Consider the following 17,994-nt stretch of genomic DNA (forward strand, 5'->3'; position numbering starts at 1 on the left):
AATAAAAGCACAGAACTCAAAGTAAATTAAGCACTGTACAAAGCAGTGTATACCAAGAAGAAAAAAAAATACACTCATTCACTAACAAAAATAAAATATTCTACACTGACCATTTTATTATGAGAAACTATATTACATTGTAATCAGACATTTCTAAATGAACATTTACTCTTTATAATTTCTAAATATAATCACTAAATACCTTGAGGGTCCCATGCTAAATTGTATGTCACAGAACTCAAAAAAAACTGCCCCGTTTTAAGCCACTGACACTTGAGTTGCTGAAACATATAGAAAGAAAAAAGAAACATATATGTTTTTAAAGTAATATCCACAAATATTACCATTTTATCATTTTATTCACCTTAAGACTTTATGATCTAAAACAAAGATGTAAATATTTCACTATTATTTTGAAAATATTGCTCCTAAACTAACTTCAAATAGTTACTTATTATTTACTCTACCACATCAAGCTGCTTGCCATGCCCAAAGCATGTTCTCTCAGGCTTCCTTCCATGTCTATAAACACATTCTTAGATGTAGGACATGCTTTTTCTCTCTTCTCCACCTGCAAGCTCCCATGCTTACATCTATATCCAGCTAAATCACCACCTCTGCTGACATCCCGGCAGCAGCCATGGTACCCTTTACATCCCATTTTAACAGTGGCCACATGCATGTGTCTGAATCTCCTAGTAAACTCCAGCTCTTCAAGGTAGGAATTATGCCATAATAAGCTTTGTGTCTTGAGTGCTGTAATGGCTGGAACATATGCACTCAATACATGTTTGTGAAAACAAATGCACATTAGAAGGAAGTGAAAATTATCATAATCCTATGGACTCAACATCTAAAATAAAACTAGATGTATCTCCCAAAGTCAACAAATTTGAACCACACAATATATACAATCCACAAATCTATATTATGTGTATTATATTTATTTGACTAATTTCCAGTCTTTTTTCTATTTTCATTCTAAAAGAAAGATTTAAAGTGCAAAAGTCAAAGGCCTTTGCCATGAAATACAGTAAGTGAAAAAAGTTGAGATATTTCTTTGTAGTACATAAATACACAATGTCCTTTTGTAAAGTATAGTGCATGTAAAGCCACATCACCTTAGGCAAGTTATACATCAACTGCTCGGCAAGTAGTAATAATTTAATAAACAGAAATTCCCTCTCTCTGTATGATACTTTTTAAATACTTAACAAATACTTCATTCAAGGTATCATGACCATCCAGAGCCAGAATTTTAAAATAACTGCAAAACCTGAATTTCATTATCTAAAAATAATTATATATATTTATAAATATATACATATATATTTATTTATATTTATATTTAAGTTTATTTATTTATTGGTGGGGGGAGAGGGGAAGAGAGGGAGAGAGAGAATCTCGAGCAGACTCCACACCATCAATGCAGATTCGGATGCAAGGCTCAAACTCACAAACCCATGAGATCATGACCTGAGCCAAAATCAAGAGTCAGATGCTTAACTGACCGAGCCACCCAGTCGCCCCTGTGAATTTTAAGTAAAATAAAATATAGCACCTAGAATGAATTTGAATGGTTGGTTCTCAATGTGATATGCTAGACCATTTAGCTGATTAGTGAGTTTACCTAAGCTCCTAACTCCTTCACTCAACAAGTATTTAGAAGCATCTATTGTGTTCCAGGTCTTGTTCTAAGTACTTCAGATGCACCAATGAACAAAAGAAACAAAGCTCCATACCCTCATGGAGCTTACATTCTAAACAGTAAATAACAAATAAGATAAATGCTGTGGGGAAAAAGTTTAAAATAGAAGGATGAGGGGTTAAAATAAAATTGGTTTTGTTTTAAAATGGGCAATTTTAAAAATGGGCGGATCCCCATTGGGAAGGTATTATTGAGAAAATACTTACAGGATCTGCAGGAGCTGACCTTGGAGTTACCCAGAGAAAGAAAAACATTCCAGACAAGAGAAAAAACAATGCAAAGACCTAAGATGGGAAAGTAACTGTTCAAAGAATAAAAATGCCAGTGTGGCTGGAGTAACATTAGAGGACAAAAATCGTAGGAGTCAAGCTCTGAGAGGTGTTAAGTGAGTACTAGAGGGAAAAAAGACTATAGAGTCTATTGTAAGGCTTTTTGGCTTTGTGTCTGAGAGAAATAGGGAGTTTTAGGTGGAGAAGTGTGTCATGACCTGCTGTGTTGAGAAAAGAGAAGAGAAGGATATAAAACATATCAGAGACTACTCCAGCAATCTAGACAAGAAAAAATAGTAGTTCAACTAAGGTAGATTACAATTAACAAGGTAAATCTCAATTAGCAATATTATAGAAAACTAGGTTTCTAAAAGGTCTAGGGGTATATCTCTAGTGAATGTAGAAGATCTTACCATCAAAAGCACCAGACCAACTTCAGATGGGTATTCCAGACCACATTCAGCACTAGCTCTTGTAAGGCACTCTTTACTGCTATCAACTGGATTCTAAACTTAACTCTAAAAAACTTCTACCACTGAATACTTACACAATTTCTCTTATGAGAATTTATGCCCAAGGGCTCAAAAATACAAACAGCATTACCATACGAAGCTGCAATCTAAAAAGAAATGAACAAAGCATTAACATTTAGGAAAAGAAAATAAAGACAACATCCTTTTCACAATAATGTATAAGCTAATTACATATAATACAATCCCAACACAGTATTCATGATTTATTCCATCCCATAAATATAACTGGAAAAGAACTGGATTTAAGAATCCCTTCCCTGTTGTCAAAAATTCATCAGGCTTTACTTTACATATCAAATACAAGGTTGAACTATTCAAAGAAATCATCCTTTTCTGTAAGAATTTTTTTAACATAGGAATAACTTTATTAACAAAGATAGCATTTCAATGGCACATTTGCCAGAAATTTTATAATCCAGTGAAAAATAATATAAAAACCATGAGAAGCAGAAAAAGATATCAAAGAGTATTAAACAGGTATTCAAAAGACATCAAATAAAATGACATTAATTATATTATGAAACAAAAAAAAATTCAATGGGGAAAATCATCTAGAAAAAGGAATAGAGAAAATGGACTAAGGAGAGATCAGAGACGCCACTGCAAGTGGAAGAGAAAGAGCTGACGTAGACGTCCCCATCGGACTTAAGATAGAGATCTGGGTTCCAGGTCACATACCTGATAAAAAGGGACATAAATCCTCTGTTCCTGGAAGCTACCAGAGCCTGGTAGAGATGATTTTTTTTAATATGAAATTTATTGTCAAATTGGTTTCCATACAACATCCAGTGCTCATCCCAAAAGGTGCTCTCCTCAATACCCATCACCCACCCTCCCCTCCCTCTCCCCCCATCAACCCTCAGTTTGTTCTCAGTTTTTAAGAGTCTCTTATGCTTTGGCTCTCTCCCTCTCTAAACTCTTTTTTTTTCTTCCCCTCCCCCATAGTCTTCTGTTAAGTTTCTCAGGATCCACATAAGAGTGAAAACATATGGTATCTGTCTTTCTCTCTAAGACTTACTTCACTTAGCATAACACTCTCCGGTTCCATCCATGTTGCTACAAAAGGCCATATTTCATTTTTCTCATTGCCACATAGTAAACCACAATTTCTTTATTCATTCATCAGTTGATGGACATTTAGGCTCTTTCCATAATTTGGCTATTGTTGAGAGTGCTGCTATAAACATTGGGGTACATGCGCCCCTATGCATCAGCACTCCTGTATCCCTTGGGTCAATTCCTAGCAGTGCTATTGCTGGGTCATAGGGTAGATCTATTTTTAATTTTTTGAGGAACCTCCACACTGTTTTCCAGAGTGGCTGCCTCAGTTTGCATTCCCACCAACAGTGAGAGAGGGTTCCCATTTCTCCACATCCTCTCTAGCATCTATAGTCTCCTGATTGTTCATTTTTCTAATAATTCCTTGAGAGCCAATTCCCAGTTCACCCTCCTCTTGGCAAGAGGGAATCAACTACAGGGAACAGACCAAAAACCATTCTTGCTGACACCTAGAACACTAAATTAGGTATATATATTTTTTAAAGGCCAGTCAAAAAATGTCTACTGTCATCTCAGGGCACTCTCATACCAAAAAGTGATTTTAACTGTCACTTAATATCTAACACTCTTTCCACGAAAAAGCTCTTAACCTACAATGGTAGGGAGGAAGCTACTTCAAATGCCCACCCGAGGTAAACACCAAGGCAAAAACTGTTAGGAATGATCACATTCAACTTGTCAGCTGATGAATGAATGATTATAATTGGCTAACATAGTCATAAATGACAAAGGTATCACCAAAAGGTCTGGCAATAAAGGAAATAAAAGAAGATGGCAATAAAAAAACAATAAATCGAAGGTGTCATTTTTGCCTTCTTTATCTTCAACCAGGTAAGGAAAAGTGGAAACAGGGTTATGAACACTAAGGTCCTATACATGAAAGGAAACTTTGCTCCCAGATAATTTATTGTGATCATTACCAGCCCATAAATAATTTACTAAAATTCATCTGGGAGAACTATCATACAACTCCAAGCAGGTTTAAAGATACCCTACTTGGTTTAAGGAAATGAACAATGAAAAATTAATGAAAGAAATGTGGCACTCTCAGTGTTCTCTAAGAGTAAGCAACGCTTAGTGGGGGAAAAAAACAGGATAAAAATCAGAAAAGCAGGAAACAAGTGTCAAAAAACACCAGGAAATTCAGTGTTTCGATACTAGGTCAATTACATCACTGGATTGCCAGATTGTGCCACATTTACACAAATACTAAAGCTTGATACAAGCAGCAAGGTGGGACGCTAGAAATAGTGTAATAATAATTTGTTACTTGGCATAAATTTGCATCATTACTATTTATCACCATGAAAATTCTGATTTAACATATCCTTGTTAAAATGTGTTATTTCTCAGTAAAAAACAATTGCTAGAACACTAAGACTATTTAAATCATTATAATTATTACAGGAAAAGTCTCATTTTTATACTGTGGAGATACTGAACTCTTCTACGCAACACTGGCCTTACTGAGCTGTTAGAATATAGACTGAATATGCTACATTTACTTCACATACAACCAAAATTTGATGTATATCATGTTTGATGTGTATTTTGGGGGAGAGGTATATGTGAGATGCAAACTACTTTAAAATAAACCCTCTGTTTTAGAGTCTGAATGAATGAACCTTAAGATTCTTCAATTAATGAATAAACTTTAATTAAATTAACAGAAGCTCTACAAAGCTGCTGTTACATGACAAATATTATATTAGACACTAACAACTAGCCAGATTTTTTTATAAAAATTTAATGTTGCTGTGATTTGGGCAAGATAAGGGATGCTATGCAGACAAGAGAAAAGTTTACTTACTTCCCTACTACTGGCTTAACAGTTGCTAGAATTATCAACTAGCAGAACATCAGTATGCACAGGACCGTAAGGCCTATAGAACTTTCAAGACAGTGTACACCTGCAGAATAATCATCTCATTATCAGCTTAATGGCCCCTTACCATTTGTATACATCCTATCATTTTATCCACTCCTATCAACAACCATCTAAGCAAGGTATATTAATAAGAAATTGTAAACAAGCCTTGTATAAAAGGAGAAGAATGCATTACAAGATGGCATTTAATAAGGTAATTAAATCCCTTACTCTTCCATGTTGGTTAGAACACTCCACACAGCTGACTTGGATGTTTCCATGCTTAGCACCAGGAATGATCTGCACACATTCAAAGTCACTTGCCAAAATAACAATATCACAGCCTGATCCATACGCCTAAAAGAGAAAAGTTTTACAGTATATAAGATATGTAACTTATGAATTATACCTTAGATTTTGTTGCCACCATAGAGTCTGACACATTTTTACAAAGATAGTTCATGTGAGAATATTTAGTTATCAATTTCCAAATAAGACATTAAAAGTCACATCATAAATAAATGCCACATAATAAAACAGGATGATGACACCCCATGAATTATCTTTCAACAACTAGTACTAACAAAGAAAGGATTTTTCTAGTTCTTCAACCCTACAGCCTAAGTCCCTGCAGGTCATAAATCTTCCTGTTCAGAGCTTCTCTCCAAAGCTCATCTTAGTGAGCCCTAAAGAATAAAACCTCCATCTGAAAATAATAAGGCATCAAAGGCTGCAACTGTGTTTCCAGGGTTCAAACCAGGCTTGACAAAGATCAAGAAAGAAATCAGATGAATTTTCCAACACAAATCCACATGGCTTAAAGAGCTAGTTAAATAGACATGAGCCCCCAAGGCAGAATTACATGCACTAAGGCAAAGACTAAACTTAAACTCATCAACTGCCTAAGAGTGAATCCATGATGCTGTCTGCCTCTCTCCTCCCCTTCAACCTTACAAGGTGTGAGGGAGAGAGGAAACCAGCCCAAAGTGGCTTCTCACACACACACACACACACACACACACACACACACACACAAATTAATTAACTTAATTTAATTTAAAAATAAACTGATTTATATAAAATGTTGACAAGTATAACTCTATAGCCTGCAAAATAAAATAGAACACAAAATTAAGTTCCTGGAAAATTCCTTGTTCAACAAAACTATAACGAGTAAAACCAAATGTTTCTTCCTATTGCCACACTTCTTGATGTATGCTATTCCTGTTTTGCAACTTTGTGAATTTTATGAAGACATAAGGGGCAGAGGCAGAGCGTAAGGACACTTTTCCTTTTTCTCCCAAACTCAACTTGTGAGTAAATATTCAAAACAACCTAACAATCTAATTTTGAAGTGAAAAAGCCCCTTATATATACATGTGTGTATATACACCAAAAAAATGATTTATGAGGTGGTATTTTATCCCACAATTTCTACACCTTTAAGCAATATAGTCCTGTCCTACAAAACATAGATATCCAATAAATAAATAAATAAATAAATAAACAAACAAACAAACAAACACAAAACAGTATCCAACAGCCAGGACTGAATGTGATGACATCGAACTCCATGACCTGTGTCCTGATGAGATCCACACATGGCTGCTAATGAAAGAGAAAATGAAGATAAAGACCAGATAGGAAGACAAATACTACTTCTACTGGTTACCAAAACTTCCAACACTGCCAAAATCCTGCTGCAACTACTACCATCTTTGACTCATGTATTAATAAATACCAAAAAGTTCACCAAAAAAAAAAAAAAAGAATGATTGGCAGGGGAAATATGGAAAAAAAATCACTTCTGGGAGGAAGTAACTACTTATATTCTTATAGACAAGGCAGATTTACTACACCAAGCACTCAAGAAAGCAAAACTGAAAGGGAATATTGAGCATAGGAGAAAGGAATGTTTGTATCACTCTAATGATCTTTAAAATTACATTATTAATCCTTACAAAAAAAAAAAAGAAAAAAATGTATAACTATGAATGGTGATGGATGTTGACTAGACTTACTGTGGTGATCATTTCACAATGCATACAGATAGTGAATCATGCTTCACACCTGAAACTAATATAATGTTATATGTCAATTATACCTCAAAAGAAAAAATTTTATTAAAATTACAAAAATAATCCTACCTTTGAACAATATTTCGAATTTTCCAAAGTGCTTTATAGTATTATCTCAACAAAGTGAATTGATGAAAAGAGCATCAACTGACGAATGGATAAAGATGTGGTTTATGACAATGGAGTACTACGTGGCAATGAGAAAAAATGAAATATGGCCTTTTGTAGCAACATGGATGGAACTGGAGAGTGTTATGCTAAGTGAAATAAGCCATACAGAGAAAGACAGATACCATATGGTTTCACTCTTATGTGGATCCTGAGAAACGTAACAGAAACCCATGGGGGAGGGGAAGGAAAAAAAAAAAAAAAGAGGTTAGAGTGGGAGAGAGCCAAAGCATAAGAGACTGTTAAAAACTGAGAACAAACTGAGGGTTGATGGGGGGTGGGAGGGAGGGCAGGGTGGGTGATGGGTATTGAGGAGGGCACCTTTTGGGATGAGCACTGGGTGTTGTATGGAAACCAATTTGACAGTAAATTTCATATATTAAAAAATAAAAAAAATTATAAAAAAAAAAAGATGTGGTTTATGTACACAATGGAATACTACTTGGCAATGAGAAAGAATGAAATCTAGCATCTGCAGCAATGTGGATGGAACTGGAGGGTATTATGCTAAGTGAAGTAAGTCAGGCAGAGAAAGACACCATATGTTTTCACTCATATGTGGATCTTGAGAAACTTAACAGAAGACCATGGGGAAAGGGAAGGGGGGAAAAAGTTACAGAGGGAGAGAGGCAAACCATAAGAGACTCTTAAGGACTAAGAACAAACTAAGGGTTGATGGGGAAGGGGGAGAGGGGAAAGTGGGTGATGGGCATGGTGAGGGCACTTGTTGGGATGAGCACTGGGTGTTGTATGGAAACCAATTTGACAATAAATTATATTTTTAAAAAGTTATTTGTATTAAAAAATAAAGTAAAGTGGTTACTAGAATCTGAAAAAAAAGAAAAGAGCATAAACTTTAGTTTGAAATCATATATGCAGGGTTTTCAATTTGGGTTCGGCCATTCTAAGTGATCTTAAGTTAGAAGTAACAGTTACCTCTTGGGACAACTGTGAAAATTAAAGTAGAAAATCTATTTGCAGAATGCTTAGCACACATCATTCATTTAAGAAGAAAAAACAAACAAACAACAACAACAAAAAACAATGCATGAAGTCCCAAGCCTGTGCTAGGGACTGGGAATATATAACCACAAGACGTGGGAAGTCTAACGGGAAGATAACCAAGTGAATCACCAGTCACAACTAAATGACAAACTGCCATGACAGAGATACCCGCAAAATATCAGAAGACAAAAGGTACTCAATAAATGTTATGTTACTCCCCCTTTAATCTTTGCAACAAACCTGAAAGGAAGATATCATTATCATTGTATAAAGATTAAAATTCATCAATTTGCCCAAGATTATATGGTTAATAAGGGGAAGATGTTCCAACTCAAGTCCTTACAATTTTTAGGCTATTTTCTCCTACATTACATGTCAACGATACTTAAAGTATTCCAGATAAATATTAGTATCCCTGCTTCTCTAAAGATGGGCCATTTCTAGCAACTGCTACTAGAGACAGATAGGCTTTTACTGATCAATCACCAAAAAGGATGTTTACTCTTCCCTAGATATTCAAAATGCCAGATCTTTTCCAGAGTACATGGACTATACTCCTTAGCTGTAGGGAATCTTGACATCTTTCTGATCCTGCAATATATGTTCTCAAACTTGGCTGCATCAAAATCAAAATTACCTAAGGAACCTATTAAACATACAGATTGTTTGGTCCCACCCCAGACTTACTAAATCAAAATCTTCATGGATAAAAGAATTTCACAATATCTACCAAAATTTTAAATATACTTTTTGATCAAACAACTCTTTAATTTACCCTACAAGCATACTTTTAAAAGTTTGCCAAAATATATGTAGAAGGATAGTCACTGCCTTACTATTTGTAACAGCAAAAACTGAAGATAATCATACTGTCCATCAGTAGAGGAGGTTAAATAAATTACTGACTATCCATATACTGGAACACTATGTAGCTACTAAAAGTTTAGACACCACAAGTCTAAAATGATCTCAAATTCCTCATCAAACTAATAATTCACATCAAAAGGGAGCAACTTGTGTCTAGTACTGGCTTCCTGGAACCCACAAGTAGGCATTACCTACGATTTTATATAATATCTATGATCATGGCGGGAGCAGAACCCCCCAAACTACTGCACACTAACAGTTTGCCAAAGTACAGAGGAAGCATATTCTTACTCTTTAGCTAAAGAGTCTAAAGCAGGGAAAAACAAGGGCCCCCAAATCAGTCAATACTGAATCACATACATTCTATAACTGAAATCTCACAAGATTTTAATGATTTACACAAGCATGTGTTTAGTATCTGTCAGGTTCCCACTACAGTGGAATGTCCATCAGAGCAAACATCCATGTCCTGTTTTACCATGTACTCCCAGCACTTCGCATTAGCAGCCCTCAATACATATACATATAGTGAATAAATGATTCAAATCTTCCCAATTTCTGGCTCTAGAAGTCTCAGCACATTAAAACCTAGTCAAAGAACATGAAGTTCAGACAGAACTGACCAACTTTACAATAGTACCTACACAAGGAAAGAAAGATTTTGATTTTCCAGCCTAACAGTATATGGATTTAGAAGACCTACCAGAAGGGAATCTACCAAAGCCCTCCTCAGTAATTTATCATTTACTGAATACTTTACTATGATATAAGGCCATCTGCTAGGTCTTTAGGAACAATGTATCTTCACAGACCACCTTTAAAGATGGAGAAATCCAAGCCCAGAAAGGTAAGTAGTTTGCCCAAGGTCACAGAGTGAGGATTCGTTTGCTTTATAATAAAGCTCCTGCTCTTTCCCACTACTTCACCCCACCTCTACTCTATTAAGATGTCTTCCTAGTAATAGAAGGCCTACGTTCATCCTTGTAATCCCAAGTAATTTACCACAGCCCCTAGCACAAAGTACTTGGTAAAAACCAACAGCTAATAAGGTTTATACAAAACCTAGAATTACTTAAGAGATTCCCATTCTCTCAATTTTAGGGCAAAAGCAATTTTGTTTCCACTCTTCTTTTTCAGAATTCGGTCTTTAAGAGGAAGAATTTACAGTGCAGGAGGAAAAGAGGGTGCTCACTGGAACTACACACAATTACTAAAATGAACCCATGGAGTAAGGAGTGGGCTCTTTCACTAGGTAAAAGAAATATCATGGACTTGGCGGAGCATACACTATTCCATATTGGGACGTAAGTCACAGGATCGTTGCTGGAAAGCAGGAAAGGGGGCAGTAAGCCTTTTCTGCAGCAAACGGAATCCCTTAGCCAGGTTCTTCTTCCCTCGGGTTCTTGGCAGAGCCACTGCTGTGCCATAGCACTATACACCAGTTATAACAGTACCAACCTATAAAATGTTTTGTCTCAAAGTCAAGGATATGATTTGGCCCCAACACAGAGACAAATCCCAAGAAAAGAGAAAACATCTTAGAAAAACACACTTTCCCTCCATTCATGTGGGAGGATTTCTTTTATGGAAGAACTGAACTGCCCTGATGAGGATAAAGAATAACCAGCTGACAATCATGTCATATTAAGAGAGAATTCTGTAGCACAAGCCCTAACATCAAAGATATGCTTCAAATATATTAATCTTCACTTGCTTTAACCTTATCATTGGAAAACAAATCCATCCTTTTAGAAAAAAAAAAAAAACTAGTCTGTGCTTTGAGCGCTAAAACCAAGAGTTTTCAACCTGGATGTAAGTCATAGATGGTCTCAGGAGGTCTCTGAACTCCTGGAAATTATATTTAAAGTCATGTGAATGTGCTTTTTTTCTTGTACCCACAAGACAAACCCATTAGTTTGTCTAAAAGAATCTCTTCCTGGAGAGCCCAGGTGGCTTGGTCAGTTGGGCGTCTGACTCTTGATTTCAGCTCAGGTCACGATCTCACAATTCGTGGGCTCCCTGCTATCAGCGTGGACCCTGCTTGGGATTCTCACTCTCTCTCTCTCTCTGTCCCTCCCCCACTCCTGCTAGCTTACTCCCTCTCTCCAAATAAATAAAACTTTAAAAATGTTTTTAAAAAGAATCTCTTCCTTAACAAAGTGCAGAGTGTGTCATATAACCCCATAATAATTCTATGGAAGCTAAAACTTGAATATTTGTTATTACCAACATTTTTTTCTGTTTTTAGTCGTGATATCCAAAATTTCATTAGACAGGCACTGCCAATTAGTTGAGGCTGAAAAACAAAGTCACCTTCTTCTTTTACCTTATTTTCACTTGATGAAAAAAATTTAAATATCACCTTTGAAGTCATTAGGTACTCTGAATTAATCTATTATTATTATCATAATAAAGATATTGCTGCCTTCTCTAGAGGGTTAATGTCACTGTGAACAATTAAGTGTATCTGAATATACACAACACAATCATTGTCCTAACTTCAGTTTTATATATAATTGCCTTAACCACATTATTTTCAGAAAAGCAAACAAATACTTGTATCCCATACTGTTCTGATTTTTCAGATTTCCTTTAAGTCTTAGATAAAGTATAAAGAAATAAAAAGTTGTTTGTTTTTTTTTTTAATCCTACACAGGGGCACCTGAGTGGCTCAGTTGAGCATCTGACTTCAGGTCATGATCTCACAGTTCGTGGGTTTGGGCCCCACGTCAGGCTCTGTGCTGACAGCTCGGAGCCTGGAGCCTGCTTCAGAGTCTGCGTCTCCCTCTTTCTGCCCTTCCCCTGTTCACGCTCTGTCTCTCTCTCTCAAAAATAAATAAACATTAAAAAAAAAAATTTAAAGGAGTGCCTGGGTGGCTGAGTCGGTTGAGCATCCGACTTCGGCTCAGGTCATGATCTCACAGCTTATGAGCTCAAGCCCCACGTCGGGCTCTGTGCTGACAGCTCAGAGCCTGGAGCCTGCTTCCCATTCTGTGTCTCCCTCTCTCTCTGCCCCTAACCCACTCGCATTCTGTCTCTGTCTTTCTCAAAAATAAACAAACATTAAAAAAAATTTTTTTTAAATCCTACACAAACATGTCTTTTCCTATGAGAACATAAAATACAAATAAATGAATTACACAGGTATTTTCTATGGAATACCTGGATGCTCTATCATCCTGGTAGTTACAGGGTCAAAGTTTAAGGTCGCTGAAAACTGTTGACATGTATCTAAATTTAAAAGAAGAAAAGCACTGGTGAACTAAGGTATTAAGCATGCTGAAAGGTTTATCTAATTTAACAAGGTATTGCGGTCTTACCAAGAGTATTACTGTTAAATTCCCACCTCTCCCTGAGAGTGAATTTTGACTCATGTTAAGTATGCTCACTCTTCTACAAATGAGGGTACTTGTTATTAAGAGCTAAAAAAAATAATTACAAGAATTATAAGAGGTACCATTTACTGAAAGCCTACTGGGTAACATACTATGTAATCTACATTCCTAGTCTCTTTTTCAAGACTGCAGTAATCCTAGAAGTTAGCTATTATTGACCCCACTTTAATATAAGGAAATGGAAGTTCATAGGATTTAATCAAATTCTTAAGTAGCAAGGTAAATATAAGGCTGAGAGGCAAATTCAGGTCTCTTTACATTGTTATATCCACTTCACTTATGACCATCATTTTGTTTTCTATTGCTCAAATTTTTGTTCTTCTTACTGGTTTGTTAATTACATAAATTCATTTAAATTCTTCATTTCAGCTGTTCTAAAACAAAAAGCTAACGAGAAGACAGGGTTGTCTGACTTTGATCATTACTTGGTTGGGTCAAGTTATCTATAGACAAAGTCTTAAAAGGCCAGCCTTGACCTATGAAAAAATCTTATCAAGAAAACAAAGCACATATTAACCAAAATTTCCCAAGAAAATATCCTTTCCCTCTTCCTTTTAGTCACATAATTAAATAGCTAACTGCTTACACTTCTCAGAATTAAAAATTAACTTCTAGGGGCACCTGGCTGGTTCAGTCAGTGGAGCATGCAACTCTTGATCTTGGGGTCATGAATTTGAGCCCCATGTTGGGCTCAGAGATTACTTTAAAAAAATTAACCTCTAAAACAAATAGATTTCCTTTTTGAATAGGATCATTATTAAGCTAGAGTTTTCATGTATCACTTACCCATAAAAGCCACCTGTAAGTTAAATAAACCATTTTAAATGTCTGATTTTATTTCTAATTTTTTTTAACGTTTTTATTTATTTTTTGAGACAGAGAGAGACAGAGCATGAATGGGGGAGGGGCAGAGAGAGAGGGAGACACAGAATCGGAAGCAGGCTCCAGGCTCTGAGCCATCAGCCCAGAGCCCGATGCGGGGCTCGAACTCACGGACCGTGAGATCGTGACCTGAGCTGAAGTCGGACGCTTAAGCAACTGAGCCACCCAGGCGCCCCTAAATGTCTGATTTTAATGTTTTCAGCAACAAGATTTTCTTTTTTATAGAAAATGCAACACATGCTAATTTAAAAACTAAATCGGTGGGGAGCCTGGGTGGCTCAGATGGTTAAGTGTCTGACTTTTGGTTTTGGTTCAGGTCATGATCTTAGAGTTTGTAGGATGGAGCCCCACATCAGGCTCCACCCATGCTGACAGCACAGAGTCTGCTTGGGATTCTCTCTCTCCCTCTCCCACATTGGACACACTCTCTACCTCTTTCTTTCAAAATAAATAAACTAAAAATTAAAAACTGAATACAAAAATTAGTTCACCTTACCCTTGACCACTTAAGGAGTGATTACCTCACAGTTACCCGTGAACCCTTCCTGAAATGTTTAGTGTATATATATGTATAAACATTTTTTATATGAAGAGATTATGCTATACACAATTCTGCAACTTCTTTTCCACTTAATTAACAATTTGTCTTGAAGAACTTTCCTTATCACAGAAGGAATTATTTTATTCTTCTTAATAGTTGCATAATCTTCCATTTTGTGGCTTTGCCATAATTAATTTAGGTTGTTTCCAGTCTTTCACTACCATAAAACGTGCTTCAGTATAACACCTATGTATTTATGGTATTACACATATGTGTGCAAGTATACCCAAAGGATAAATTCTAAGACATAATTTACTGGGTAAGTGATTAAAATCAGTAAGTACTGCAAAATGCCCTCCCAAAACACTGTATTTCCCATAGGTATAAAAGTACCTGTTTCTCCACTTCCTCACTAACCCTGATAATCCAATCCAACAAAACCTAGCTTCTCCCTGTTGTCTTAATTTCTATTTTTATTAGGAGGAAAGTTGAGCATCTTTTCATATATTTATCAATCATTTATATTTCTTTCTCTGAAAACTGACTATTCCTGTTATTGGTCAATTTTTTAACTGTGTCTGTTCTGAATGACTTATAAGAGCTCTTTACAGATTAAGGAAATTCACCCTTTGTCTATATAGCTAATAAGATTTTTTTAAATGCCTGAACTAAAGATAGAGTAAGCAAAGGACAAATCATTATTTTTTAATTGAAATAGTGTATTTATATAATACACAATTTCAATTTGAAAAGTTATATATATAGATCACAGTAGGCCATGGACTAGTTTAAAGGCCCAATTTATGAAGTACCAGGAAAGTTTATAAATTTATGTATAAAAATATAGAGTTTTCAAAATGAAATTTAAGTCTACAAATAAGAGTACTTATCAGCAATACATTCAATCAGCCTCATATGCCTTTCTACAGGTTTCTACACCTAAAATCAAACCCTTAACCTTTATCAACTACTGCCTACCATCAGCACCCCCAAAATAGATAAGCTTCTTGCCAGTCAGATGTTAAGTCCATCATACAGTTAGAAAAGGGGGAAAGGGTAGTATTTGAACAAACAGCTCTTCTCTCCACATGACTAAGAACGGACTTTACTAATATGATTCAATCATTCTAACAGCCTAAAGTCCACTCAAGAATGCTGAATGAACAGAATAAATAAATGAGAAAGAAACTAAATAGTATGCAAAAAGCTAAGAGCACAAAAATTACCCCAAGTCAACGACAAGCGAAGCAATATCAGAAATAATATAATAATGACTGTATGTGTGGTAACCAAAGGTTTGTTACTTTTATTTTTTTTTTTTAATTTTTTTTTTTTAACGTTTATTTATTTTTGAGACAGAGAGAGACAGAGCATGAACAGGGGAGGAGCAGAGAGAGAGGGAGACACAGAATCTGAAACAGGCTCCAGGCTCTGAGCTGTCAGCACAGAGCCCGACGCGGGGCTCGAACTCACGGACTGTGAGATCATGACCTGAGCCGAAGTCAGACGCTTAACCGACCGAGCCACCCAGGCGCCCCGGTTTGTTACTTTTAGAAACAACACAGCTCACATCAGGATATGCAAAATTAACAGACTACTTATAAAAGTAGGAAAAAGCTAAGCTGCAAGTGGTATACTGAGTGAAACGTAAGACAAAACTTAATAATATATAAAAACGGGTGCCTGGGTGGCTCAGTTGGTTAAGCGTCCAACTTTGGCTCAGGTCATTCTCTCATGGCTTGTGAGTTCTAGCCTGCATCGGGCTCTATGCGGACAGCTCAGAGCCTGGAGCCTGCTTCGGATTCTGTGTCTCCCTCTCTCTGCCCTCCCTCCCTTGCTCACGCGCTCGCTCTCTCTCAAAAATAAATAAATATTAAAACAAATTTTTAATAATATATAAAAACAAAAATCTATGGCTGAAAAAAATAAAAACGCAAGAAATACTACAAGTGGGAAAAAAAAGAAATATTACAGTGTTTGTGATTAAATAGTAAGAGACAAAATGATTGTTTTAATTTCTTTGTAACAACCCCAAACAAGCAACAGATCTGAAAGAACTTCCTTCAATTAAAATTAAAAATTTAAATTAAAAAAAGAACAATCTTTAGGATTAGTCAAAAAGCAGCCAATTTTGATAATTTACTGACAAAATAGATGGAGCTACAACAAACTTCTAAATACTAAGCTAAAGAGAAACACAGATACCCACAGTACAAACTAATTTCTATAACCCTGAACACAGAACAAAACATGGGTTTTTTAAAATTTACTGATGCTCAATAATATCTGATAAGCAAAGGAGACCTTGAAAAGAGAAATATGCAATAATTAATTAATTTGTCCTAATTAAATATTACAAATACTGCTCTATCTCCGGCTTGCATGCATTCTCACTAAAAAGTAAGTGTGGAAGTAGAAATCAAAAATCATCTCTTCTAAATAACTATTTTATGTCAGTGCTGAGAATAAATCACTCAAAGTATTACTTACCAAAAATTTCTAAGGGAAATCACAGCAGTATTGGTAAAAGTAAGTCTCATGGACTGGCCAACATGCATAAAAACCTACCCAACTTTCAGCTTCAGATCTGTTCTCTAAAGCTTGAGATATATAACAATTTTGCCTCACAAAGAATAATGTAGTAAAATACTACTTTTTTAAATGGTTACTTCTAAAGAAACACAATATTTTTTTATATTTAATTATTACAAATAGACAATAAGTGACTCAATATTTTGTTCCTTAATTTGTTAATAAATTTTACATTTCAAAGAACCTTAACAGTACATTATCTAATATGTACCAATATTAATACGTAATGTTTGACAACTTCCAATTTTGCAACTACTGGAAATTTCCAGATATTCGGTTAACCTAAATACTGATATTTTGAGGGAGATGGTCCTGACAGTGTTCCAAAAATCATTTCCCAAATAATTGATTAAAATATTAAATTATAATTAAACTCTCGATACAATACCATCAATATGATGGAAAGAACATATTCCTGAGAATCCAGAGGTATTAATACTAACTATAACAATCTCTCTGTAATATTTCCTTTATCAGTCAAATGAAAGATTGTGACTAGATCACTTCTGAGACTCCTTTCAATTTTTAAGCTGTAATTCTATGAGTGCACAAATTTGCTTCAAAAAGTCCTGATAAAAAGATTAAATAATCCAGTGTGCACTATTTTACATAGAAACCCAGCTAAATGGTCTTTGTGTTGTAACTCTTTCCCCTACTCACAGCTGACAGGATGTGAGGATGGTCCAGACTAATGACCAGTAGCTATCAGCCAGATGAAAGAGATGGGCTAAGCCAGGCAAAGTCCACTCAGGAATTCAAACCATAAGACCCAGAGTTAGAAGGAAGAGCTAAGCAGACAAGTCCTACATGTTCAGGGATAAGTCAGCAATTTGAAACTGAAACCACCAGTTTAAAAAGTAAATGGATCGGGTATCTAAAAACAAAAAACTCATGAAAAAAACAAGTACATAAAATCCCTAAGAGAAGGCAGTCTTGATTCTACCAGCTTTTTAGTTCCAATAACCCTGAAGCCCAATTGCACCTCCTAAGTTCTTTGTGTATCCTGAAATAAACCTAGCTTTTACTTCAG

At 35.7% G+C, this 17,994-nt stretch overlaps 1 protein-coding gene across 3 annotated transcripts in view; it reads right to left on the bottom strand.

Moving 5' to 3' along the window:
* The window catches only part of DMXL2 (Dmx like 2), a 152,411-nt gene that overhangs the window by 119,570 nt on the left and 14,847 nt on the right, over positions 1-17,994 (bottom strand). For 2 of the 3 annotated variants that reach the window (XM_049613614.1, XM_049613613.1), the window contains exons 2-4: positions 5,668-5,793; positions 2,525-2,596; positions 203-281 (exon numbers count right to left, since the gene is read on the bottom strand). In XM_049613614.1, the coding sequence (XP_049469571.1) occupies positions 203-281; positions 2,525-2,596; positions 5,668-5,793 (277 nt within the window). Of the gene's footprint in view, positions 1-202; positions 282-2,524; positions 2,597-5,667; positions 5,794-17,994 lie in introns of those variants that run through there. The other variant, XM_049613616.1, reaches the window with a different exon arrangement.

The sequence above is a fragment of the Panthera uncia genome (assembly GCF_023721935.1).
Source record: "Panthera uncia isolate 11264 chromosome B3 unlocalized genomic scaffold, Puncia_PCG_1.0 HiC_scaffold_1, whole genome shotgun sequence".
Lineage (NCBI taxonomy): Eukaryota > Metazoa > Chordata > Mammalia > Carnivora > Felidae > Panthera > Panthera uncia.